The sequence below is a fragment of the Schistocerca gregaria genome, chromosome 3 (genome assembly GCF_023897955.1).
Source record: "Schistocerca gregaria isolate iqSchGreg1 chromosome 3, iqSchGreg1.2, whole genome shotgun sequence".
Classification (NCBI taxonomy): domain Eukaryota; kingdom Metazoa; phylum Arthropoda; class Insecta; order Orthoptera; family Acrididae; genus Schistocerca; species Schistocerca gregaria.
Window position 1 is genome coordinate 391008915 of NC_064922.1, and position 27816 is coordinate 391036730.

The 27816-nt window shown below is 38.3% G+C and overlaps 1 protein-coding gene across 8 annotated transcripts in view; it reads right to left on the reverse strand.

Annotated features, from left to right (window-relative positions):
• The window catches only part of LOC126355958 (DNA repair and recombination protein RAD54B-like), a 385308-nt gene that overhangs the window by 197676 nt on the left and 159816 nt on the right, over positions 1 to 27816 (reverse strand). For 7 of the 8 annotated variants that reach the window (XM_050006553.1, XM_050006550.1, XM_050006552.1 and 4 more), the window contains 3 exons: positions 27171 to 27335; positions 19055 to 19178; positions 8358 to 8563 (listed from right to left, as the gene is read on the reverse strand). In XM_050006553.1, coding sequence (XP_049862510.1) covers positions 8358 to 8563; positions 19055 to 19178; positions 27171 to 27335 — 495 coding nt within the window. The remainder of the gene's footprint in view (positions 1 to 8357; positions 8564 to 19054; positions 19179 to 27170; positions 27336 to 27816) is intronic. The other variant, XM_050006555.1, reaches the window with a different exon arrangement.

Consider the following 27816-nt stretch of genomic DNA (forward strand, 5'->3'; position numbering starts at 1 on the left):
GATGATGATAAAATGATGAGGACAACACAAACACCCAGTCCCCAGGCAGAGAAAATCCCCAACCCGGCCGGTAAGAGAACCACGGATCCTGTGATCCAGAGACAGCAACGCTAGCCAGTAGACCACGAACTGTGGATACTGAAATGAGTGGAGGCACCTGTATTTAGGAGGCAATGGTTGAGATGAGTTAGCAGATCCTTGACATCTTTACCGCAGCCAGTAATCTTGGTTCGACCCCAAAAAGGGTTATGGGTGTTAAAACCATTCAGAAGTAGAAAAGGATGGGGAGTTAGGAAATAAGTACACCCAATATATAGTGTAGCACTTCACCATCTGGAGGAAGTTGACATTGCAGGTGGTCATTTCCTGTGTTGTCCTCACCCTGACACCCATAGCTTCTAAAGGCGTTTGAAGGGGCACAGATTCACTACATACAGGTGTAAGGACATAAATACAGAATCCAGCTGACATCTTGTTACAGTCGGTATGATTTTTGTAGTACCACCGATAGCCATGAAGTTCGGGGGTCCGCAGTGAGCAAAACCAGGTTTCCTAAAGAACAATGGAAAAAGCAGGTGTAATGTTTAAGAGTTGTCATAATTCAGCCATGTTGGAGAAAAAACTGTCGCAATTCCATTGGAGGATGACATTCCCTATCGTCTGGGTAGGCATGAAGGGACCAAGGAGGTTGTTTATGCCTCAGGGTCAGCTGTTGCACTGGTTGAGTGCTGGTGTCCAGTACCACTGCGTCTGAGGCATCATCAAGATCTAGGTCCTCAGGGAATGCTACAATCTCCACCTCATACTCAGACGCAGGAGTGTTAAAGCAGTGGTGTGGGGGCCATCAGTCTCCCATTTCTTAATAGACTACTACTTTGTCTGTTTGCCCTCTCGTCACTCTTTAGGGGCTTGCTGGGAGGGCTTCTGGTGGCTCCTCTTCGGCACAAGAGGAGCTGGATCGGGGTAGGGAGGAGGCGGTAAGAGAGGGGGAGGCTGGAAGGGGCAAGTGGGGGACAGGGACCGATGTCCTTGGCGTTTGTTGGGGGTGGTGCTCCAAAAGTAGAACCTTTCAGAGCAACAGAAAAATATGTGCCCCGACCACCTGGAGTGTAGACAGGCTGCCCTGAGATCCCACTGGAGAAGACTTAGACAAGGAGCAAATTAAGGGAATTATAAATATACTGAAAAGCAAGAGCTTATGTGGTGTTGATGGAGACTCTAACAGAATTTTGAAGTGTTAATAAGTGGGGTCCTTAGTGATATATGTAATGCTTCGCTGGCACAGGGAATTTTTCCAGACAGATTGAAATACGCAATTGTCAAACCTCTTCATAAGAAAGGAAACAAGAGTAACTTCAATAATTATAGACCAATCCCATTGCTGACTTCATTTTCTAAAATATTCAAAAAAGTTGTGTATTTAAGAGTAGTCTCACATTTCCGTGAAAATAATTTAATCAGCATGTCACAATTCAGATTCTGGAAGGGTTACTGGACTGAGAATGCTACCTACACATTTACTCATCAAATAGTACAAGCTCTAAATAACAAATTATTGACAGTTGGTATTTTTTGTGATCTTTCAAAGGCATTTGACTGTATAGATCGTGTCACATTCTTAGAAAAACTCAGTTTTTATGGAATTGAAGGCCATACACACAGCTGATCTGAATCATACTTAACAAACAGAAAGCAAAAAGTTGTGCTGAATAAAACAAATAATGTTGGGAGGGTGGTAAATTCTAGAGAATGGGGAGTTATCACAAAGGGAGTCCCACAGGTTTCAATTTTGGGTCATCTGCTGTTCCTTATTCATGAGAATGACCTCTCACTTAACGTTCAGCAAGCAGAACTAGTACTTTTTGCAGATGACACAGGTGTAATAATAAATCCCATTCCAGAAAAAGCAGCTGAAGATATTGTTAAGGATGTCTTTCAAAGAATTATTAAGCGGTTCTCAGAAAATGGACTCTCCTTTAATTTTGAAAAAACTCACTACATTCAGTTCTGTACATCGAATAGAGTCATACCAACAATTGATGTAGCATATGAACAGGGCTCAATTAACAGGGTAGATTTCTCCAAATTTTTGGGTGTTCACATTGATGATAATCTGAACTAGAAGAAACATATTACTGAGCTTCTCAAACAATTAAGTTCAGCTTCTTTTGCTCTTCGTATAATCACTAATCTTAGTAATAAACAGATCAGCCTCCTAATGTACTTTGCGTATTTCCACTCAGTAATGTCTTATGGAATAATTTTCTGGGGTAACTCACCACTTAGACATAAAGTACTGATTGCACAAAAGAGAGCAGTGAGAGTAATTAGTGGTGTTCACTGGAAGACATTATGTAGGCACCTATTCAAAGAGTTAGGTACTTTAACTGCAGAAAGTACATGTATTCACTTCTGAAATTCGTTATAAATAAGCCATCTCAATTCGCGAAGAACGGTGATGTTTACAAAACTAGAGGAAAAAATGACCTTTCCTATCCATTATTGAAGCTGTCAGTTGCTCAAAAAGGAGTACAATATTCAGCAACAAAAATCTTTGATCATTTGCCCAACAACTTAAAGTGTCTGGCAGGTAGCAGAAAAAGTTTTAAATCTAGCTTAAAATCATTTCTTTTCGATAACTCTTTCTATACCGTGGACAAGTTTCTGTTTCAGAACTAGTAATAAAAAAATAAAAAGAAAAAAATTGTACCTCTAAATGTAGTTGAATGTGTAGAACTAAAAATTTCAGTAATATTAATAAAAGCACTATTCATGTGTGTATTTACAAGATGGTCCATCTGAAGTTTTGGATGAGATTATCTCGAAAACTATACATTGGGTAAAAGTAGTGGGTAAGACAAGTTCATAAGCTCAAAGGGGGACATCAAATGATAATACAAGTGACCTCCAGCCCCCACCCCCTTGGTTGGAGCAGGGGGGGGGGGGGGGGGGGCAACTTTTTGATCTTAAATGGAAACACCCATTTTTTTATCGCAGATTCGGATTCTCCAAAAAAAAGTAATCAAGTTTTGTCTGAAACATTTTTTTAAACCATAGCCAGTTGGCACTGAAATCAAGAAAAAAGTAAAATTGGGGAAGAACTCTGATTTGTTTATAATTATCAGAGAAAGACGCACCACATTGATAAAAAATGTGCACCAATTCATTCGTTACGCTAAATTACACTATTTTTGTACAAAATGTACTGTATCCTACTTTTAGTGTTACCCGGGAACAACAAGGACATAATAGAATGATGTTCCCATGGAGTGCTTACCGAGCGAGGTGGTGCAGTGGTTACACACTGGACTCGCATTCGGGAGGACAACGGTTCAATCCCGTGTCCGACCATCCTGATTTGGGTTTTCCATGATTTCCCTACATCGCTCCAGGCAAATGACAGGATGGTTCCTTTGAAAGGGCACAGCCGACTTCCTTCCCCGTCCTTCCCTAATCCGATGAGACCGATGACCTCGTTGTCTGGTCTCCTTCCCCAACCAACCAACCAACCATGGAGTGCTTCATTAGTGTGAGTCCCCTTGCCTCTCACATGCTGGGGTGCTTCATTAGTGTGAGTCCCCTTGCCTCTCACAATTTGAGATTTTTGATTAATGAAATTACCCACAAATAAATTGTTCAAAATTATCCCCATTTGCTTCAATGCATAAAGTAAATCGTCTGCGAAAGTTGTCCACAGTTTTGAGCAGCACATCCCATGGTATGGCTGCACATGCTCTTCGAATGTATTGCTCCATATCGTTTTGGGTTGTGGGCTGCCTGTCATAAACAATATTTTTTAAATAACCCCACAAGGGAAAAAAAATCAGGAGATGTTAGGTCTGGTGAACGCAGAGGCTACTGAAATGGTCCGCCTCATCCTATCCACTGACCAGGGTACCATAAATTTAAAACGTTTTGCACATTTTTAGCATTTGCCTAGTTTCTAAATCAACATCTTCCATTAGCTACAACAAATCATCATGGAGAAGTTGTAAATAAGATTCCCCAGTAACATTTTGGTAAAAAAATACGGTCCTATCAAGTAACAGTTTAAAATTCCACACCAGGCCATTAACGACCATTTGTGTTGATTGTCAACAGATCTGTGCCAGTGTGGATTGACAGGGGACCAGTAATGACAATCATGATGATTTAATTCACCATTGTTTTTGAATGTGGCTTCATTCGTGAACATAACGTATCTAAAAAAAATCATTGTCACCTCTTATCATTTCCAAGACCCATTGGCAGAAATGCACATGTATTTGCATATCTTTTGGTGTTAATGCCTGTGTCAGTGTGATATGATACACATGATATTTATGTGCCTTCAAAATCCTCAAAACAGTTGATTTCTGTATTCCAGTTTGTCTCTGAATCGCACAACTACTCATTTCGGGATCCAGTTGAACACAGGCAAGAACAGTAAGGGTATGAGCATCATTTTCATTGTATTCTCAATGACGAGGTGGATGGTGCATGTATCCATTTCGAGCTCGTTGAGTGTAATTTCGAATAGTGTTTTCCCTTGGATGCCATCTGTTTGGGAAACAATCCACATACAATTGCACAGCTGCAGCATAATTGTTATGGCATTCACCTAAAATTAACATCATATCAACAATATCTGTAGGAGGATAGTGAGTCATGTTTCACTAAAGAATAATTTACTTTTGTCAGTTGATGTTTAGAGTTCGCAATCTGAAAGTGAAGTGACGTCTGATCGCATTGCACCGACCTTTATACTGAGCCATAGTTCGCAGTTTGACCATGGTAGCACCACAGTCGGGTGAGTAACGCAATTGTGTAGAGTTCCCTAACGAGATTTTAATACCATTCCGCCTCCCTACATAAAAACTAGGGTGAATAGGATTCATTTTGAAAAAAAAAAGAAAGAAAGAGAGAGAGAGAGAGAGAGAGAGAGAGAGAGAGAGAGAGAGAGAGAGAGCTTAATTTGGCATAATGAAAAAATTGGTGCACATTTTGTATCAATTTGATGCGTCCTCCTCGGATCATTCTAAATAAATCAGAGTTCTTCCCCAATTTTAATTTTTCTTGATTTCAGTGCCATCTGGCAATGGTTTAAAAATGTTTCAGACAAAACTTGATTACTTTTTTTTGGACAATCTGAATCTGCAATAAAAAATGGGTGTTTCCATTTAAGATTTAAAAGTTGCCCCAATCAAGGGGGTGGGGGCTGGAGGTTACATGTATTATCATTTGATGTCCCCCTTTGAGCTTACAAACTTGTCTTACCCACTATTTTTACCTGATGTATAGTTTTCGAGATAATCTCATCCAAAACTTCAAATGGACCACCATGTATATCTTGTAGTCTGACTTGTTCCACATCATATTGATAAAATAATTGTGAAAATGATCTACAGAACATGACATAACTAAACTAAACTAAACTATTCCATCGCCAATGAGGGCACAATCGTCATGGCAGCAGCATAAGACGACAACAATCGGGCAGGGTTCAACTTTTTGTATTTGAACTTAGCCTCTTGGTAAGGTAACCTGTCCAGGACCTTGTATTCCATAATTTTACTCTCCTTTTGGAGTACCGTACAGTCTAGCGAGCACGGGGATTGGTACTCTATAGTGGACACACATAGTAGGAGGGATACATGGAGTATTCAGATGTAGTGGACATTCACAGTTTCAATATGTGGTGCTGGAATTGCACTGGGAGGACATGTGCTCAAATTTCCAGTACTTAAAGCACTGCATAGGGGGAGAGATGTGTGGTTTTACGTCACATTGGTATACCCCCACCTTGACCTTTTCAGGTAACAAATCACCCTCAAAGGCCAAGAATGAGGTACCAGTGGCAACCGTATTATCCTTAGGTCCCCTACAGACACGCTGAATGAAGTGAACATCACATCATTCTAAATTTGTATGTAGTTCATCGTCGGACTACAACAGGAGGTCATGATGAAAAATAATTCCCTCAACCATGTTGAGGCTTTTGTGAGGAGTGACTGAAATGGGAATATCACCCAGCCTGTCACAGACGAGTAATGGTCGTGGCTGGGCTGAGGGCGCTGTGAGAATGAGGACTGACCCACTGCACGTTTTGGATAGTGCTGTCAGTTCACCAAACTTATCCTCCAGGTGGTCAACAAAAAATCAAGGCATTGTAGCCAGAAAAGTGTTCCAATCAGTTCTGTTGCACTCTAAATAATGAGGTAAATATGGTGCTCTTCTTTCTGTGTCCTAGTCCCTCCCATGATGTAGCTAGGGAGGGGAATGATTTGGGGTCATATTTCTTAGCATTAAATTTACCTTTCCCTTTCTTAGAGACTGCTGGGGCCATTCAGTCCCCTAAAACAGATGACTTGGTCCACTTCATTGTTGGGAAATCCATCCTGATGCCATGCACTCCGATCAGGGGCTCTCCCCAAGAGTGCCATCCAGCCACAGTAAAGGCCCCCTGGCACAATAGCTGTTGCTGGGAGTCCTGACCCCCAAGACAACGGGTATCTCCTCCTTTGCATACATGGGAAGGCTGTAGTTCAGGCATTATCAGTATAGTCAGGGGGCTGCGACCAAGAGGGTGCATGATGACCCCTCCACGTTGGCACGATGGACGGCTACCATACGGATACTGGGTGCGGGAAATTCAATATTGTCATGGGAGCAAAAGAGAACACAGGATAATCATGGAGATTATGCGCCCCATAAGATGTCCTTGCCCAAATAGGTGGAGTTGTGGTGCCATGACAATATTATGTGCAGAATATCATAATGCACAAGGGTTATATGATGCACCATGTAATACGTCCTTCCCCAGATGGCCTGCACTTCGAAATAATCTGGACAGTGGAGAGCTCGAACCTTAAACGTGGACCATAACATAAACATATTAGGCCATACAGTGGGAGATTCCTGTCAGGCACCCCGTATGACAGGCAGGAATAACTCGGGCCTATTCCAACCTCGAACCCAGAAGTTGGGGGGTGGGGGACTTAGGGACTTAGTGGAGTCTGATACTCAAATCCTACCATCAGCTCTTAGCAACTGAGTTCAGGACTCATCTCATCAGGCCATGATTTTCCAGTCATCTAGGGTCGAACTAATATGATTACGAGACCAGGAGAGGTGCTGCAGGCAATGTCGAGCTGTTAACAAAGGCACTCACATTGGCCATCTGCAGCCATAGCCCATAAACACCAAATTTTGCTCACTGTCCTGACTGACATGTTCATTGTACATCCCACATTGATTTCTGTGGTTATTTCATGCATTGTTGCTTGTCTGTTAGCACTGACAACTTTATACAAATGCTGCTTCTCTTGGTGATTAAGTGAAGTCCATTGGACACTGCATTGTCTGTGGTGAAAGTTAAGACCTGAAATTTGGTATTCTTGGCACATTCTTGACATTGTGGGTCTCAGAATATTGAATTCCCCAACGATATCCAAAATGGAATGTCCTGTGCATCTAGCTGTGAAAACCATTCCATATTCAAAGTCTATTAATTTCTGTCATTTCACCATAATCACATTGCAACCCTTTTCACATGAATCACCTGAGTACAAATGACAGCTCCCCCGATGCACTGCCTTTTTATACCTTGTGTATGCAATACTATCATCATGTAAATAAAATAGAAAGAAACTTCCACATGGGAAAAATATATTAAAAACAAAGATTCCAAGACTTACCAAGCGGGAAAGCGCCGGCAGACAGGCACATGAACAAAACACACAAACACACACACAGAATTACGAGCTTTCGCAACTGGCAGTTGCTTCGTCAGGAAAGAGGGAAGGAGAGGGAAAAATGAAAGGATGTGGGTTTTAAGGGAGAGGGTAAGGAGTCATTCCAATCCCGGGAGCGGAAAGACTTCCCTTAGGGGAAAAAAAGGACAGGTGTACACTCGCACACACACAAACACACATATCCATCCGCACATACCACATGTGCGGATGGATATGTGTGTTTGTGTGTGTGTGCGATTGTACACCTGTCCTTTTTTTCCCCTAAGGGAAGTCTTTCCGCTCCCGGGATTGGAATGACTCCTTACCCTCTCCCTTAAAACCCACATCCTTTCATTTTTCCCTCTCCTTCCCTCTTTCCTGACGAAGCAACTGCCAGTTGCGAAAGCTCGTAATTCCGTGTGTGTGTTTGTGTGTTTTGTTCATGTGCCTGTCTGCCGGCGCTTTCCCGCTTGGTAAGTCTTGGAATCTTTGTTTTCAATACTATCATCATCTGTATATGGGCATATCCCTACCCCAAGACTTTTGTCACATCAGTGTATATAGCTGGTGTATAATGTTAAAAATATATATAACTATATACTCATAATATGTTGGAATACTCACAAAAAGGAACAAAGAACAAACCTGTAGTTGAGATAGGCAGCAGAAAAGAACCAGTTCATGTTTTATTGGCAAAATTTTGTCTATCAGATCCTGTGTGCGGCGTAGGATGAACCAACTGGTTTTATGGTTCAACTCAGCAGCACATTGTTCACCATGCAGACGGGTTTCAGTGTCTGCTTCTGGCTGTCTAGAGGCAACAATTGGAGCTTCATAGATCTTCCTAAAATCTAAGAATGATGATGAACAGTCAAAATACATGATTTGAAGTGAAATCACATAATCAGGGACCATTATGAAGTATAAGTATTTAATACACAGGTAAGCCAACAACACGCAAGACAGCAGAACAAAATGTTACAGCTTCTTTTAAATCTCATGTACCTGAGAGAAAATAGTGATTGTTTCTTTAAATTTAAGTTACTGGTAGTGTATCAAACATGAGAACTGAATTTTAAGAAAGTTAGAAGTTGTTCTCAGATGCAAAGAGTCTGTTAGCAGAGTTTCAACCGAAACTCAGTAAACAATGTGCAAAAACAGCAATTGTGTGTTAAAAAAAAAAGGGAGCTGAAGTGTGCGTGTGCGCATCAACAATGTACCTTGACTCGCAATGTCCTTGCTTCCATCATGATGTGGACCATATATATACAGGGTGTTCAAAAAACCTCTCCACAGTGCCGTCCGATTGTTAGCCACATGTGTGGTATGATTGTTCGCCTGCCTGGTTACTTCCCTTCAAGTGGACTCTCCCAACACTCCACTGTTTCATTTATCTCAGCCAGTGTCAGTAGTGTCGTTGGTGTGTGTCGTTACACGTTGACGTGAACGTTTCAGTTTAGTTCCTTTGTTGGTTTGTTTCGTTTTTGTCACTGTCAAAATACTAACCACTTAAGAACGTGTGTTTTTAGTCAAACAAGTGATCAAAGCTGGTGGTAAATACACAGTTTCAGTTCATCAAACATTTAATTCAGTTTTCCCGGAGACAGCACTCTCACATCGCGATACTGTGCCAGATTTGATTAACAAATTTCGAAGTACGGGTTCAGTGACAGATGCACCGAGACGTGGTCATCCTAGCGTTTTGTCTGTGGATAAACTACTCAATATTTCCAATAAAATCCCCATGAGTCCGAACAAGTCAGTAAGAAAATTCGCCCAGGAAATCGATGTTAGTGTTGGAACAGCCCACACAGCTGTAAGGAAAAAATTAGAACTTTTCCCATACAAAGTGACAGTTGTGCAAGAACTGAAAAATACTAATCATGGCAAGAGACTGCATTATTGTCAATGGTTCAAAAACTTCGTTCAACAAAATGGAAGGGATATTCTTAATGAAATGTTTTTTACTGATGAGGCGTGGTTTCATTTATCCGGGTACATGAACTCACAAAATTATCTTATCTGGAGTACTGCAATTCCATTGTGTATTCATGAGGAACCACTTCATTCTGTGAAAGCAGGAGTTTGGATTGCAATTTCTAAACATCGGATTGTGGGTCCCATATTTTTCAAGGAAACAATAAACGCACAACGATACTGCAGTGATATTCTGTACCTAATCATAGGAGAACTTGTATTAAGTGAAATACTGAATGGTTATTTTCAACAAGATGGTGCAACCACGCATACAGCTCATGTTTCAATGTCACTGCTTGCTGATGTTTTTGGTGATTGCCTAACCTACCACCCGACTTTTTCTTCTGGGGTGCAGCAAAAGCAACTCTCTCTAAAAACCATCCAAAATCAATCGATGAATTAAAAACTGCAAAATCCACTTTCACTGCTTCTGCTACAAAAGAAATGTTACAGCTTATGTTTGGAAACATGATTAGATGAACTGAATTGTGTATTCAACAACAGGGGGGACACTTCCAACATTTAATGTGAAAATTTGTAAGTAAAAATGAATATTCAATAAATTAATAACTTGTATTTCACTGAGTTTCAATTTGTTATATTCACTGTGGCATATGGCATGCACGGTTAACAATCATACGGCACTGTGGAAAGACTTTTTGAACATCCCGTATTTATTAAAATCATTGAGACACATTTTGATTTCCACAGACTCTTTGGTAATTGAGGTTCAGTATTTTGAAGCTTGTTATAAAAATAATGGAGATCAGAAATTCATGGCCTAATTATTATCAGGTTTGATTGTTCCAATTTCCAGAATAGTACAAATAATAAAGCAACACAACTACAAGACTGGAAATGCACCAAACTCATAATCATCAAAGTGTTGAACATGCTAGCATGGAAGCTCAAACACAGGGAATAGTGTACCTATCACTGGCTAAATTCACTTAAATCTAGGAAATCAATATACATTCAGCATTTAGCATGGACTGGATGAAGTTAGTAGCACTGGGTGAAATGGCAACACTGTTTCTATTAGTCACCTCCTGCACTTACTGTCAAAGGGTGGTAAAAAAACAGGATGCAGTGTGTTTGTTCTATGGGATACAACTTAATGAACATTCAGTATAAAAGTGTAAAGAGCAATAAAGAAACAGAATTGGCAATTTTGTAGTTTATTTGTTGCACATTTGAACAATAAAAGATAATTATCAACTTTTGTGACATAAATAATGGCTCATGAAGAAACTTATATTCAACAATATGGAAAAAATAGATTGCTACTCCCCACATAGGGCAGGCGTCAAGATGTCGCAGACATGCACAATGAAAAATAATAAAGAAAAATTAAAGTTTTTTTACAAAGTCACAGTCATAGTGGACTTTGGTGCCTAGAGACAATAGCCATGGGCATGCACATTGTTAGTGTGTGAATATGTGAGAGTTTTCTTCTGAGAAAGGACTTTATCCAAAAGCCTGAATATTTCAGTGTGACTGGAATTTGGTGGTGGGAAAAAGAGTAGGCAAACTAGTAAGTGAATATGGACTACGAAAAAGGAATGACAGGTGGAATTCTGCACAGAGTATACTTTAATCATTGCTAATACCTGGTTTCAGATTCCTGAAAGAAGACTGTTTATGTGAAAGAGACCTGGAGAGACAATAAGGTTTCACATAGATTACATAATAGCAAGTCAGAGACTTCAAAACTGCATTTTCAACTGCAAAAATATTTGCAGGGGCATAACTGAACATCATAGTTAATTGGTTATGAGCTGCAGATTAAAACTAAAGAAACTGCATGGAAGGAAGCAATTAATGAGATGGGACCTGTATAAGTTAAAAGAACCATAAGTTCTTGGGAATTTTGTATGTATCACTAGGCAACAATTGGAACAGGGGAAAGGAGTAAAATAGAAGTTGCTCTGGGTTGCTTTGAGACATAAAGTAGTGAAGGTAGCAAAGAATGCAGTAGCAAAAACACAAAACTTGGTAGAAATCCTTGGATAACATACAATATATATAATATCCTCCCCCAATGAACCATGGACCTTTCCGTTGGTGGGGAGGCTTGTGTGCCTCAACGATACAGATTGCCATACTGTAGGTGCAACCACAATGGAGGGGTATCTGTTGAGAGGCCAGACAAACGTGTGGTTCCTGAAGAGGGGCAGCAGCCTTTTCAGTAGTTGCAGGGGAAACAGTCTGGATGATTGACTAATCTGGCCTTGTAACACTAACCAAAACGGCCTTGCTGTTGTCGTACTGGGAATGGCTGAAAGCAAGGGGAAACAACATTCGTAATTTTTCCCGAGGGCATGCAGCTTTACTGTATGGTTAAATGATGATGGTGTCCTCTTGGGTAAAATATTCCGGAGGTAAAATAGTCCCCCACATCAATCTCTGGGGAGGGACTGCTCAGGAGGACGTTGCTATCACGAGAAAGAAAACTGGCATTCTACGGATCGGAGCATGGAATGTCAGATCCTTTAATCGGGCAGGTAGGTTAGAAAATTTAAAAAGGGAAATGGATAAGTTAAAGTTAGATATAGTGGGAATTAGTGAAGTTCGGTGGCAGGAGGAACAAGACTTATGGTCAGGTGAATACAGTGTTATAAATACAAAATCAAATAGGGGTAATGCAGCAGTAGGTTTAATAATGAATAAAAAAATAGAAATGTGGGTAAGCAACTACAAACAGCATAGTGAATGCATTATAGTGGCCAAGATAGACATGAAGCCCATGCCTACTACAGTAGTACAAGTTTATATGCCAACTAGCTCTGCAGGTGACAAAGAAAATGAAGAAATGTATGATGAGATAAAAGAAATTATTCAGGTAGTGAAGGGAGACGAAAATTTAATAGTCATGGGTGACTGGAATTTGACAGTAGGAAAAGGGAGAGAAGGAAACATAGTAGGTGAGTATGGATTGGGGATAAGAAATGAGAGAGGAAGCCGTGTGGTAGAATTTTGCACAGAGCATAATTTAATCATAGCTAACACCTGGTTCAAGAATCATAAATGAAGGTTGTATACATGGAAGAATCCTGGAGATACTAAAAGGTATCAGATAGATTATATAATGGTAAAACAGAGATTTAGGAACCAGGTTTTAAATTGTAAGACATTTCCAAGGGCAGATGTGGATTCTGACCACAATCTATTGGTTATGAACTGTAGATTAAAAATTAATAAATTTCAAAAAGGTGGGAGTTTAAGGAGATGGGACCTGGATAAACTGACTAAACCAGAGGTTGTACAGAGTTTCAGGGAGAGCATAAGGGAACAATTGACAGGAATGGGGGAAAGAAATACAGTAGAAGAAGAATGGGTAGCTCTGAGGGTTGAAGTAGTGAAGGCAGCAGAGGATCAAGTAGGTAAAAAGACGAGGGCTAGTAGAAATCCTTGGGTAACAGGAGAAATATTGAATTTAATTGATGAAAGGAGAAAATATAAAAATGCAGTAAATGAAGCAGGCAAAAAGGAATACAAACATCTCAAAAATGAGATCGACAAGAAGCGCAGAATGGCTAAGCAGGGATGGCTAGAGGACAAATGTAAGGATGTAGAGGCTTATCTCACTAGGGGTAAGATAGATACTGCCTACACGAAAATTAAAGAGACTTTTGGAGATACGAGAACCACTTGTATGAACATCAAGAGCTCAGATGGAAACGCAGTTCTAAGCAAAGAAGGGAAATCAGAAAGGTGGAAGGAGTAAATAGAGGGTCTATACAAGGGCGATGTACTTGAGGACAATATTATGGAAATGGAAGAGGATGTAGATGAAGATGAAATGGGAGATACGAACACACGTGAAGAGTTTGACAGAGCACTGAAAGACCTGAGTCGAAACAAGGCCCCGGGAGTAGACAACATTCCATTAGAACTACTGACGGCCTTGGGAGAGCCAGTCCTGACAAAACTCTGCCATCTGGTGAGCAAGATGTACGAAACAGGCGAAATACCCTCAGACTTCAAGAAGAATATAATAATTCCAATCCCAAAGAAAGCAGGTGTTGACAGATGTGAAAATTACCGAACTATCAGTTTAATAAGTCATAGCTGCAAAATACTAACACAAATTCTTCACAGACGAATGGAAAAACTGGTAGAAGCCAACCTCGGTGAAGATCAGTTTGGATTCCATAGAAATGTTGGAACACATGAGGCAATACTGACCTTACGGCTTATCTTAGAAGAAAGATTAAGGAACGGCAAACGTACGTTTATAGCATTTGTAGACTTAGAGAAAGCTTTTGACAATGTTCACTGGAATCCTCTCTTTCAAATTCTAAAGGTGGCAGGGGTACAATTCAGGGAACGAAAGGCTATTTACAATTTATACAGAAACCAGATGGCAGTTATAAGAGTCGAGGGACATGAAAGGGAAGCAGTGGTTGGGAAGGGAGTGAGACAGGGTTGTAGCCCCTCCCTGATGTTATTCAATCTGTATATTGAGCAAGCAGTAAAGGAAACAAAAGAAAAATTTGGAGTAGGTATTAAAGTCCAGGGAGAAGAAATACAAACTCTGAGGTTCGCCGATGACATTGTAATTCTGTCAGAGACAGCAAAGGACTTGGAAGAGCAGTTGAACGGAATGGACAATGTCTTGAGAGGAGGATATAAGATGAACATCAACAAAAGCAAAACGACGATAATGGAATGTAGTTGAATTAAGTGGGGTGATGCTGAGGGAATTAGATTAGGAAATGAGACACTTAAAGTAGTAAAGGAGGTTTGCTATTTGGGGAGCAAAATAACTGATGATGGCCGAAGTAGAGAGGATATAAAATGTAGACTGGCAATGGGAAGGAAAGCGTTTCTGAAGAAGAGAAATTTGTTAACATCGAGTATAGATTTAAATGTCAGGAAGTCGTTTCTGAAAGTATTTGTATGGAGTGCAGCCATGTATGGAAGTGAAACATGGACAATAATTAGTTTGGACAAGAAGAGAATAGAAGCTTTCGAAATGTGGTGCTACAGAAGAATGTTGAAGATTAGGTGGGTAGATCACATAACTAACAAGGAGGTACTGAACAGGATTGGGGAGAAGAGAAGTTTGTGGCACAAGAATGAGATTTTCACTCTGCAGCAGTGTGTGCACTGATATGAAACTTCCTGGCAGATTAAAACTGTGTGCCGGGCTGAGACTCGAACTCAGGACCTTTGCCTTTCGCGGGCAAGTGCTCTACCAACTGAGCTACCGTTGACTAGAAGAAGGGATCAGTTGGTAGGACATGTCCTGAAGCATCAAGGGATCACAAATTTAGCATCAGAGGGTAAAAATCGTAGAGGGAGACCAAGAGATGAATACACTAAGCAGATTCAGAAGGATGTAGGTTGCAGTAGGTACTGGGAGATGAAGGAGCTTGCACAGGATAGATTAGCATGGAGAGCTGCATCAAACCAGTCTCAGGACTGAAGACCACAACAACAACAACATATATAATATAAAAATGCACCAAATTAGGCAGGTGAAAGGGAATACTGATGTCCAAAAACTGAGACTGATAAAGAGATAAAATACAGCATATGTGCTCTAAAAAATTTTAACCATTCTTGCATGCCAGAGATTTGATTACGTACTTCATGCAATTTTTATTCAGCTAAATATTGAATTTGTTTTAAATCACTATTTACTTCCCTAAATTGTTCATTAACCTGACTGTGAACCAAATCACATTGTTAAAGTTCTCCATCATTTGACTCCCTCTTAAAGCACATATTGTCATCTGTAATTGCAAAGTTTGATCATTTATTTCTATTTTATCATGCTCAATATTAGTGTTATCTCTATATTACTATGCTCAAGATTAGTGTTAGCTCATTTTATTTAGTTGTCGATCTTGTTGCCCAGCACAATTATCATCTGTTTCATGAAATTAGTCAATGTTGGCTTTAATTTCTTTTTATTATTTCTTGTCAGTTTTCTTTCCAGTACAGAACTGTCTCTTTTTTCTTTCAATTGGTTATTCAGTTCTTCAGGAAGATGGAGATGGATGACAGGGACATTCAGTATACTGTTGCCATTCTTATGTTGCATCGAAATTTGCACTTCATGGTATTGCACTGGTCCCTCCCTGCAGCTCAAAAAGAAAGGCTGTACGAGCAAGAGACAGAAGTGATTAGTGACACTATTTCAGCACTATTTTGTAAAGGTTTGTATCCAACTTCACTGCAGCACAGTCCCAAAACTGCCACAATGCCTGGAATATTAATTTCTCATGAAAGGCTACAAGCCAAAAAAATCCCAAGACAAGTACTCACTTTCAAAGTCATAATATTTCCCGTCACGCCAAGCAATGTTAATCTGCAGAGAATTCTGTAATGAATAAATGCCTCTACACAGATTCCAGGAGGGGGCAGGTGTTGTCCCCCCCCCCCCCCCCCTCCCCCACACACACACCATTCCATTTGGGTGCCTCTGATTGTACAGTAACTTTTGGAGTATGTATGTAGATGTAGATTACTGAGAAATAGTAGCATGATTCAGATCCTTGGGAAAGCCAGCTATAACAAAACTACTACACCTGGTGTGCAAGATATGTATATGACATAGGTGAAATACTCTCAAGTCTTCAGGAAGAATGTAACAATTCCAGTTTCCTATGAAGGCAGGTGCTGAAAGCTGTGAATATTCTTGAACTATCACTTTAAACAGTCATGGTTGACAAATACTGATCCTAATTATTTGCTTAATAATGGAAAAACTGGGTGAAGCCAACTCAAGGGAGATCAGTACGAGATCTGTAGAAATGGAGGGACATGTGAGGCAACACTGAACCTACGTCTTACGTTAGAAGGTAGGCTAAAGAAACGTAAACTTACAGCATTTGTAGATATAGAGAACATGTTTGATAATGTTGGCTGGAATACACTATTTGAAATTCTGAATGTATCAGGCATAACATACAGGGAGCAAAAAGTTATCCACAACTTGTACAGAAACAAGACTGTAGTTACAATGGTCGAAGGACATGAAAGGCAAGCAGTAGTTGAGAAGTAAATGATACAGGGCTGTAATCTATCCTAGATGTTACTCAGACCGTAAATAGAGCAAACTGTGAAGGAAACAAAGGAGAAATTTGGATAAAGTATTAAAATTCAGGGAGGAAAAATAAAAATTTGGGAGTTCTGCCAATGACCTAATTCATCAGATACGGTGAAGGAGTTTGAAAGTAGTTGTTTTAAAAGTATGTTATAAAATGATCAATAAATCCATAATAATATTATAAATGTGAAAGTAACACTGTTTGTTACACTTTCATGATTAAACTGCTGAACAAATTTTGATAAAATTTGGTATGGAGATAGCTTGAATGCTGAGGAAGAACATAGGTCACTTCAGAATGTTTGTTGTACAACATATTTATTAATTTGAAGAATATAACATAGAATATGGAACAATAATTACTCTTTCAAAAAGCTATTTCTTCTTTCACTTTTGAACTTTTATCATATTTTTGAAAATGGTTTTACTGGATAATATTTTTCTAGATATGATTCAACATAATCAATACAATGCTTGGTAAATTCTCAATATGTTTAATCCATACTTCCATAATAATACCAATATTATTAACTGCAAAAGTAACTCACTCTGGTATGTTTTCACGACTCCACCACAGAACTGATTTCAATTATATTTGGTACGGAGATACCTTGAACTCTGAGCAAGACCATAGGCTACTTTAGAAAGTTATATCTTATTTCTCAATTGGTATATGTAATTGGCATGCAGAAGATACTAGTGCTGTGGTCAGCAGCTCTTAGTTTCTATATACCATCCTGAGAACAGTTCAAATCCAATGTTCCTGTGAGAGTGTTTTATGATATTAAGTTCTTACACCACCTGGCAGTGATGGACAGTTTTGGTCAAGATACAACAATAAAATGGGATGGTATGGCCAAAAACCTTAGTTAAAACAGTGACTATAAGCCTCACAAACTTAAGTCTGATTTAGTGCATAGTTGTAAAGAGCTCAAGCTATGAAAGTTACCTGACTCTATCAAACATCAGAGCAATCTTATGTCTGCCAGAACTTGCATGCAGAATGTCAGGTGGCATTAAGTGCTACAGACACATTAGGACACTCACAAGCCTATCACATTTTAGACGCTGAGCATCATGCGTCTCTTATAGCTTCCAAAATGTTTGAGGACTCACAACAAAACTAATCGTTTAAAAGCTGTATGACTAATACAGAGTTGTACCTTCACATTTGGACTGTGGGAGGCTTTTGGTGAGGCAGTGTTTGATTATGATCTATTGACTGAATATGTTGAAATGGTTCACATGGCTCTGAGCACTATGGGACTTAACATCTGACGTTATCAGTCCCCTAGAACTTAGAACTACTTAAACCTAACTAACCTAAGGACATCACACACATCCATACCCAAGGCAAGATTCGAACCCACGGTCGGGCGATTCCAGACTGAAGTGCCTAGAACCGCTCGGCCACACCGGCCGGCGAATATGTCGATCATAAATTAGTCATAATAGGGAGATGGACCAAATATGTAATGAATCAAGGCATTTTTTAAACACAGTTAGAAAATATAATGTGACGTGACATACAGAAAAATAACAGAGACACAGATACCTTGTAAAATTACTAGCTTGCTTACTCACCACCACTCATCATAACAAAACTACTGATAAGTGAGCAAAGCCGCGGGTAACAGCTAGTGTAAAATAAAAGTAACAGGATGTAACCAAATTAAATGAGGCTATGCTGAGGAAATATGTTAGGAAATGGCATACAAGAAGTAGCGGACAAATTTTGCTACTTGGGCAACAAAATAACTGACAATGGCTGAAATAGAGATGATATATTTCTGAAAAATATTAAATATAAATTGCAGAGTGTGGAAGCCTTTTATGAAATTATGTGTGTAGAATGCAGCCTTGTACAGAAGTGAAACACGGAAAAAATCAGTTCAGATACAAATAGAATAGATGATTTTCAAATATGGTGCTACAGACAAATGTTAAAGATTATATGTAAAGAATGAATAACTATTGAGGAAGTAATGAATCAAATTGGAGAGAATGTAAATTTATGATACAGCTTGACTGAAGGGTTTTGTTTAATAGTTCACATCCTGGCATCAAGGATTCATCAGTTTGGTAATAGAAGGAAAAGTTGAGGGCAAGAATTGTGGAGGGAGACCAAGGGATGAATACAGCAAGCAGCTTCAAATGGAGAGGCTGCAGCAGGTACACAGAGATGAAGAGGTCTCAGGATAGATTTGCTTGGAGAGCTTCATCAAACCTGTCTTCAGACTGAACACTACAACAATAGTAATGGCTTAAAATTTCCCACCATCCAACCCAAAATAACTTTATTTACCTGACAATGGACCAAGTACTCCAGGATTTACAAAATTAACTAGGGTATAAAACTCTTGAAGGTCATTCTGTATTGGTGTTCCTGTAAGCAGTATTCGTCTCTTGCATTGCAACTTTGATAACATCTGCAAGAAAAGTGTGACATTAACAACTAAGTTTGTGAAGTATATTTTTAAGAATTTTAAGCACCTAAAATAACATCTCAATTCTAACAATAACTTAATAATTCAGAAAAACTTCAAGTTTCAGCAAGTATGGTGTCATGATCACTTGCGCCTGTACATCCAGTTTGCACCACTACCACAATCTCTGTACAATTATATTCTTGACAGCATCAATTTGTGTTGGGCAACTATCACTATCTAACATCCCTTCAAAGTTTCTTCCCAGATATCTATATATATCTACATTTACATCAGCACTCACAAGCCACCAAATACTGTGCAGGTGGAGCACACTGAGCTACCACAAATCAATTCCTTCACTCCTGTTCCCATCATGTAGCCTCTGTACAAGGTCAGCTATCCCTAACTTTTCTTTCATGGTCTTTTTGTGAGGTATATACTGTAGAGAGCTACGTATCAGTTGACTCTTCAATGAATGTATGCTCTTGGAATTTTAAAAGTAAACCACACTGTAATGCACAACGTCTCTCTTGCACTGTCAGCCACTGGAATTTGATGAGTATCTCTGTGATGATTTCACTCTTGCTTTAAAAAAAAACTTGTAACAAAACATGCTGATGCTGCTCTTCTTTATACCCCCATCTGACTGTCTCTATTAAATACTATCTGTCAGGGGGTTCTTACTGAAGCACAATACTCAAACATACAAGGGTTCAGTGAGCAGCCTCCTCCTTTGGCAGGCCACATTTACCGAGGCTTCTTCCAAAGAATCTTAGTTTGAAAACTGCCTTACTGTGATTAGTTTTATGTAACAGTTCCACTTTATATCACTCCATACACATACTTCTAGATACTCTATGGTTGTGACTACTTCCAACAATAGTCCAGCAATCATGTAACCAAGCAATAACGGGTCTTTTGCCATATTTATGTACAGTATGTTATGTTTGTTTATGTTATGAGTCAACTGCCAATCCCTATACAAAGTGTGAATCGCTGTAGTCTTGATTCATTTTGTACAGTTTCTAGTGTTATGTCTTCCCCATAGGCAACAGCATTATCCAAGAGCAGCCACATTGAACTTCCTCTGTTATACACTAGGTTAATCATATACAGTGAACATTAATAGCCCTATAACACTCCATTAGGCTACACCCAAAATTACTTTTACATCTGGAAGATTGTTCTCCATTAAGAATATGCCAAGTACTATTTACTAAGAACTCTGAAATTGAATCACAAAACTTATCTGGCATACATTCATATTTTACTCACTAGGCAATAGTACAGAACTGTACTGAAGGCCTTCTGGAAATCAAGGAACATCGTATCAATCATTGTCAGTATATACTGCTTTCCGAGTCTTGCGGATGAACAGGTCAAGCTGGGTTTCAAATTATTTTTGTTTGTAGAACCCATGTTGATTCATAAGGAGAGACTATTGGTCTCCAGAGAGATCATATGTGAGTGCAAACTGTGTTCCAGAATTCTACAATGAACTGGCCCAATACAGGTCTATAGTTGGGTGGTGTCAGCTTGATAATCCTTCTTTAAAGTGGAATGAAATGCATTTTTGCAGAAATTTCTGCCAACTGAGGACTGGGGTGAAACTGCTTCCAAATATTTGATAAAATAATAAGTGAAAAGGGAAACACATCCCATGTACAACACACCATTTCATCTCACTTACATTTCCTGCCAAGAAAGTATTAAAACAGAGCTCTATATCTTATTTTTTTTAAAATATGCCATAGATTTTAGTGACAAATATAACAGAAATATTTATAAGATGAGATAGTTAACAAAATAGCTGCTTTCAAGTTCCAGTAGAATGAGATGATGGAGAGCACTGAGTCAAATTCTGATTCAGATATCTAGGAACGAAGTAGGGGTTACAAGCTGCTTATCCAAAGATCAAAATAGTTTTGAGGATATTTATGAAAATTAGAATGCAGTTTCATCAAATTAAAGATGATAAAAAAACTACAGAAGGATGAGTACAGGTGAAGCAGACTCTTAAATTCAACAATCTTGATAAAATACAACATATCGCTAAATTTCACTCCAATGTTGTTATCAATGAGCTTGCTGCACTCAAAGCAAGGAAATGGAAGGTACAGTTATAATAAGAACAGAATTCTTGTAAAGGAATGTGTTTTCTGCACTTGATTACAGCCCTTTTCCTTTTACTTTCTATTAATGGTTCCTATATTATTAATAATTTAATAGGAGCAAATACAATCTGTTCTTTATTGTACACCATGATAAAACCAATTACTGTAGCTGCCACAAATAAAAAGACATAGATTTTGTTTTACTCTCAGTTCTTTTAGAAAGTTTGTATAATTTATTTACTGCCATGGCAGATTTAATTTGTTGAGTGCAATATCTGTCACCTATATGACACATTTAAATAATAATAATAATCATCATCATCATCATTTTAGACTGATTATGCCTTTCAGCGTTCTGTCTGGAGCATAGCCCCCTTATAAAATTCCTCCACGATCCCCTATTCAGTGCTAACATTGGTGCTTCTTCTGACGTTAAACCTATAACTTCAAAATCATTCTTAACTGAATCCAGGTACCTTCTCCTTGGTCTGCCCCGACTCCTCCTACCCTCTACTGCTGAACCCATGAGTATCTTGGGTAACCTTGCTTCTCCCATGTGTGTAACATGACCCCACCATCTAAGCCTGTTCGCCCTGACTACTACATCTATAGAGTTCATTCCCAGTTTTTCTTTCATTTCCTCATTGTGGACACCCTCCTGCCATTGTTCCCATCTACTAGTACCTGCAATCATCCTAGCTACTTTCATATCCGTAACCTCAACCTTGTTGATAAGGTAACTTCATTTTTATTAAATCTACATTAACATTACAAAATCCAACATACTATATTTGTACAGAACAAATTGCAGGAAGACAGATTTCTCCTACTGAAATTAGAAAAATAATAAATTCACTCAAAAGTAAAAGCTCACATGGAACTGATGGCAATTCTAAAAGCTTGTTCCCAACAGATAAGTAGGATTCTCAGCCACATATGTATTGGCTCACTGAAACCGGTCATTTTTCCAAATGGACTGAAATATGATTTTGCTAAACCATTGCATAAAAAAGGAGCTAGATCTCATGCTAAGAACTACTGCCCAATCTCACTTTTGCCACCTTTATCCAAAATTCTTGAAAAAGTAATGTATCCAAGAGTATCATCAATATTTATAAAAATGAAGTACTAACAAAATATCAGTTTGTTTTTCAGAAAAGCTTTTCAACAAAAAATGCTATATATGCTTTCAATGAATATACATTAAATGGTTTGAATAACCAAACATCACCCATTGGGACATTTTGTGATCTCTCAAAGAATTTTGACTGAGTGGGACAGCGCACAAATGGTTTAATGCATATTTAACTGGAAGAATGCAGAAGGTTGTAACTAACAGTACAGACAGTCTGCAAAAATCACCAGAGTCCTCTGCCTGGGGAGGTACCAAGAATAGTGCCCAACAGAGTTCAGTCTTGGATTATTATTCTTAAAATATATTAATGACTTGCCATTCTATATTCATGAAGATGCAAAGCTAGTTCTTTTTGCTGATGATACAAGTATAGTAATCACACTCAACAAACAAGAACCAGCTAAGGAAATTGTAAATGATGCCTTCCAGAAAATTATTAAATGGTTCTCTGCAAATGGACTCTCAGCAAATTTTGAGAAAACACAGTATATACAATTCTGTACAGTAAATTGCTTAACACCATTAATAAATATAGACTATGAACAGAAGTCTGTCACTAAAGCAGAGTATTCAAAATTTCTGTTTGTGTGTATTGATGAAAAATTGAATTGGAAGAAACACATTGATGATCTGCTGAAATGGTTAGGTTCAGCTACTTATGCTGTTGGGGTACTGCAAATTTTGGTGATAAACATATCAGTAAATTAGCCTACTATGCCTATTTTCACTCACTGCTTTCATATGGAACCATATTTTGGGATAATTTATCATTAAGAGAAAAAGTATTCATTGCACAAAAGTGTGTAATCAGAATAATAGCTGGAGCCCATCCAAGATCACCTACAGACATTTATTTAAAGAACATGATACTCACAGTACCTTCACAATACATACATTCACTTATGATATATGTTATTAATGAGCCTTCCCAATTAAAAAAAATAGCAAAGTGCATAGCTACAACTCTAACTCTTCACTATTCTGGGTTAAATCTGACTTTGGCACAAAAAAAAGGATGAACTAGGCTGCCACAAAAGACTTTGTTCATTTGCCAAATACCATACCAGCATGTAAAAACAAATTAATGGACACTCTGAAAGACAAATCCTTCTACTCAATATATGTTTTTTTAGACATGAAGTAATAACTGTATAAACATCTATTAATTGATTAATTATATGGTGTAAAGAGAACTTTTGTTAAACTGGCATTTTCCACACCATTATGAAATCTCATATTCATAATCTATGGAACAAGTATTCATGTAATGTAATGGGGGATGAGTGGGGGGGGGGGGGGGGAATTCAGCTTTGGTTGTTCTGCCAGTATCACCTTGTACTATGGCTATGGGCCACACCTGACTGGCCCCAAACATGGTGAAGACGTGGAGACAGGTGGGAAAGAAAGAAAGAAAGAAAGAAAGAAAGAAAGAAAGAAAGAAAGAAAGAAAGAGAGAGAGAGAGAGAGAGAGAGAGAGCAGGGTTCACTGGTGTGCAGGGAAAGAGGGGTGTGTCTGAGCAGGTCATCCGCAAGGCCTGCCAGAGGTAGCCATAAGTTATGGTATGGAAAGGGTTCAGGTGGAGAAAGGCCAACAGCTTAGCCATGTCACTGTGACTGCACATTTAGGAGCCAGGGTGTGGAGCAAGTGCAGGTCGCCTGAAGGAGTGAGAAAGGGCAGCAATAAGGCTGGGCCCAGCTACAGGCAAACTGACATTATGTGCCTGTTATCGACAGTGGAAACTGTGCCTGTTTACCTCTGGTCTCTGCCACTTTTACTATACCAAAATCATTTTATACTCAGACTTTCTGATATAATACTGAAAAAAACACAAAGAATATAATTATATCACAAAACTTTTGATGGGGCTGGGCCACTCCAGCCATTAAAAACGAGCTGCCCCTGACTTTATTATTATTATTTTTATTATTTCTTTTCGCAGACATTATGTCTGGTCAAAAATAAAAGTGACGCGGACCTTGATCAAGCGTGACTTCCTTTTAACTGTACGGTATATGTTACCTTGCATTTAGGAACTTTCGGGTAATTGAACATGTATCAATAATTACAGATTTCTGTAGTTCTATATTTAAGTTTGAATGTAGCTGTATTGCATTGATGTACTGGTGGATATTGTGTGGTATGACTCCTGTAGTTGATAGTATAATTGGTATAATGTAAACTCTACCCTGATGCCACATGTCCTTGACTTCCTCAGCCACTTGGATGTATTTTTCAATTTTTTCTCCTGTTTTCTTCTGTATATTTGTTGTATTGGGTATGGATATTTCAATTAGTCGTGTTAACTTCTTCTTTTTATTGGTGAGTATGATGTCAGGTTTGTGATGTGGTGTTGTTTTATCTGTTATAATGGTTCTGTTCTAGTATAATTTGTTTTCATCATTGTCCAGTACATTTTGTGGTGCATACTTGTATGTTGGAATGTGTTGTTTATTACTTTATGTCGTATGGCAAGTTGTTGATGTATTATTTCTGCTACACTGTCATGTCTTCTGGGGTATTCTGCATTTGCTAGTATTGTACATCCGCTTGTGATATGATCTACTGTTTCTATTTGTTGTTTGCAAAGTCTGCATTTATCTGTTGTGGTATTGGGATCTTTAATAATATGCTTACTGTAATATCTGGTGTTTATTGTTTGATCCTGTATTGCAATCATGAATCCTTCCGTCTCACTGTATGTATTGCCTTTTCTTAGCCATGTGTTGGATGCGTATTGATTGATGTGTGGCTGTGTTAGAAGATACGGGTGCTTGCCATGTAGTGTTTTCTTTTTCCAATTTACTTTCTTCGTATCTGTTGACGTTATGTGATCTAAAGGGTTGTAGAAGTGGTTATGAAATTGCAGTGGTGTAGTCGATGTGTTTATATGAGTGATTGCTTTGTGTATTTTGCTAGTTTCTGCTCGTTCTATAAAGAATTTTCTTAATTGGTCTACCTGTCCATAATGTAGGTTTTTTATGTCGATAAATCCCCTTCCTCCTTCTTTTATGCTTAATGTGGACCTTTTTTTGCTGAATGTATGTGATGTATTCTATATTTGTGGCATTATGATCGTGTAAGTGTATTGAGTGCTTCTATGTCTGTGTTGCTCCACTTCACTACTCCAAATGAGTAGGTCAATATTGGTATAGCATAAATATTTATAGGTTTTGTTTTGTTTCTTGGTGTCAATTCTGTTTTCAGTACTTTTGTTAGTCTTTGTCTATATTTTTCTTTTAGTTCTTCTTTAATATTTCTATTATCTATTCCTATTTTTGTCTGTATCCTAGATATTTATAGGCATCTGTTTTTTCCATTGCTTCTATGCAGTCGCTGTGGTTATCCAATATGTAATCTTCTTGTTTAGTGTGTTTTCCCTTGACTATGCTATTTTTCTTACATTTGTCTGTTCCAAAAGCCATATTTATACCATTGCTGAATACTTCTGTTATCTTTAGTAATTAGTGTTGCTGCCAGTAGTTTTAGATCATCCATGTATAGCAAATGTGTGATTTTGTGTTGGTATGTTCCAGTAATATTGTATCCATAATTTGTATTATTTAGTATGTTGGATAGTGGGTTCAGAACAAGGCAGAACCAGAAAGGACTTAATGAGTCTCCTTGGTATATTCCACACTTAATCTGTATTGGCTGTGATGTGATATTATTTGAATTTGTTTGGATATTAAGTGTGATTTTCCAATTTTTCATTACTATGTTTAGGAACTGTATCAATTTAGGATCTACTTTGTATATTTCCAATATTTGTAGTAACCATGAGTGGGGTACACTATCAAAAGCTTTTCGGTAATCAATTTATGCATAGTGTAGCGACCTTTGTTTAGTTTTAGCTTGAAATGTCACCTATGCATCTATTATCAATTGCTCTTTACATCCTCATGCTCCTTTGCAACAGCCTTTTTGTTCTTCATTTATAACTTTGTTCTGTGTTGTATGTGTCATTAATTTCTGCGTAATGACTAAGTTAATATTTTGTATATTGTTGGTAGGCATGTTATGGGGCGATATTTAGCTGGGTTTGCTGTCTGCTTGATCTTTAGGTTTCAGATAAGTTATTCCATGTGTAAGTGTATCAGGGAATGTGTATGGGTCTGCAATGTTACTGTTAAATAATTTAGTTAAATGTGAATGTTTGAGGTGAACTTCTTTAGCCAAAAATTTGCTATTTTATCTTTTCCAGGGGCTTTCCAATTGTGAGTAGAATTAATTGCTTGGGTGACTTCATGTTGCAAAATTATCACTCAGGCATTTGTGGTATCATCTTGTATGCGTCTGTTTCTGCTTGTATCCACCGTGCATGCATGTTATGCTGTACCAGGTTTGACCATATGATGCTCCAGAAGTGTTCCATGTCTGTTATGTTTGGTGGATTGTATATTTTAATGTGTGTGTTATCTATTGTCTGGTAAAATTTCTTTTGGTTTGTGTTGAATGTCTGGTTTTGTTTCCTTCTATTTTCACTTTTCTTTGTATCTTCTATGTCATTTGGTCAATGCTTGTAATTTCTGCTTCTTTTCATCTAATTGCTCAATCGCTTCTTGTAGTGATATTATTTTTATTATTATTATTACTATTATTATTAAATGAAATATTTCAATTGTTGAAGCAGAACTGAGTATTAGTACACTCTTGCTGTTACATTGGTTTTCCTAGCTTATGATACACGCTAACCAAATATACGTTATGTTGGTTATTACGCCAATAACAAAAATCATACTTACCACATATATTTTAATAGTACTGTTTTTTAAACGATGGCCTTCATCACAAATGAGCAGGTCAAACTTATATTTTTCAATGTCATCATAGTATCTTGAAAACATTTCATAAGAAATTAGCATAACATTAGCATTTGCATTATTTTTGAAATCAGCTGGTTTATTCTTCTGTAAAAGAAAGAGAATGACATTTTATTTAGTGCATTTATGTTTTTTTGTGATACCTAAAAACCAGCATAGTCTGCAGAAAATCTGAGGCAGATTAGACTGCTAGGGAGAACAATGTTGTGAGCATGATCACATGTTAGTGTTGTTCTTGTTGATTATAGCAGTACACAGGATTATAATAGACATGACCTTCACCTCAAGAGGAAAAGGGAAGTAAAACTGATCAGGTTAATAGCAGAAAAAATAAGAGGGGAGGTACAGCCACAATTGGCAACAATATTAGTTGTTACGGGTGTCGGGGCAACTTCCTCTTTAGGGTATGGAGGACAGAAAGGAACCAAGTTATAAGACAAGTTAGGACTGAAACAAACATCCAGTTTGATAAAGAGCATAATTTTAATAGGTCGTACCTGTAAGCATAATTGTTAGCTGACAATTTTCAGCAGCCAGTAGGTATTTTATTTCCACACAATTATACTTT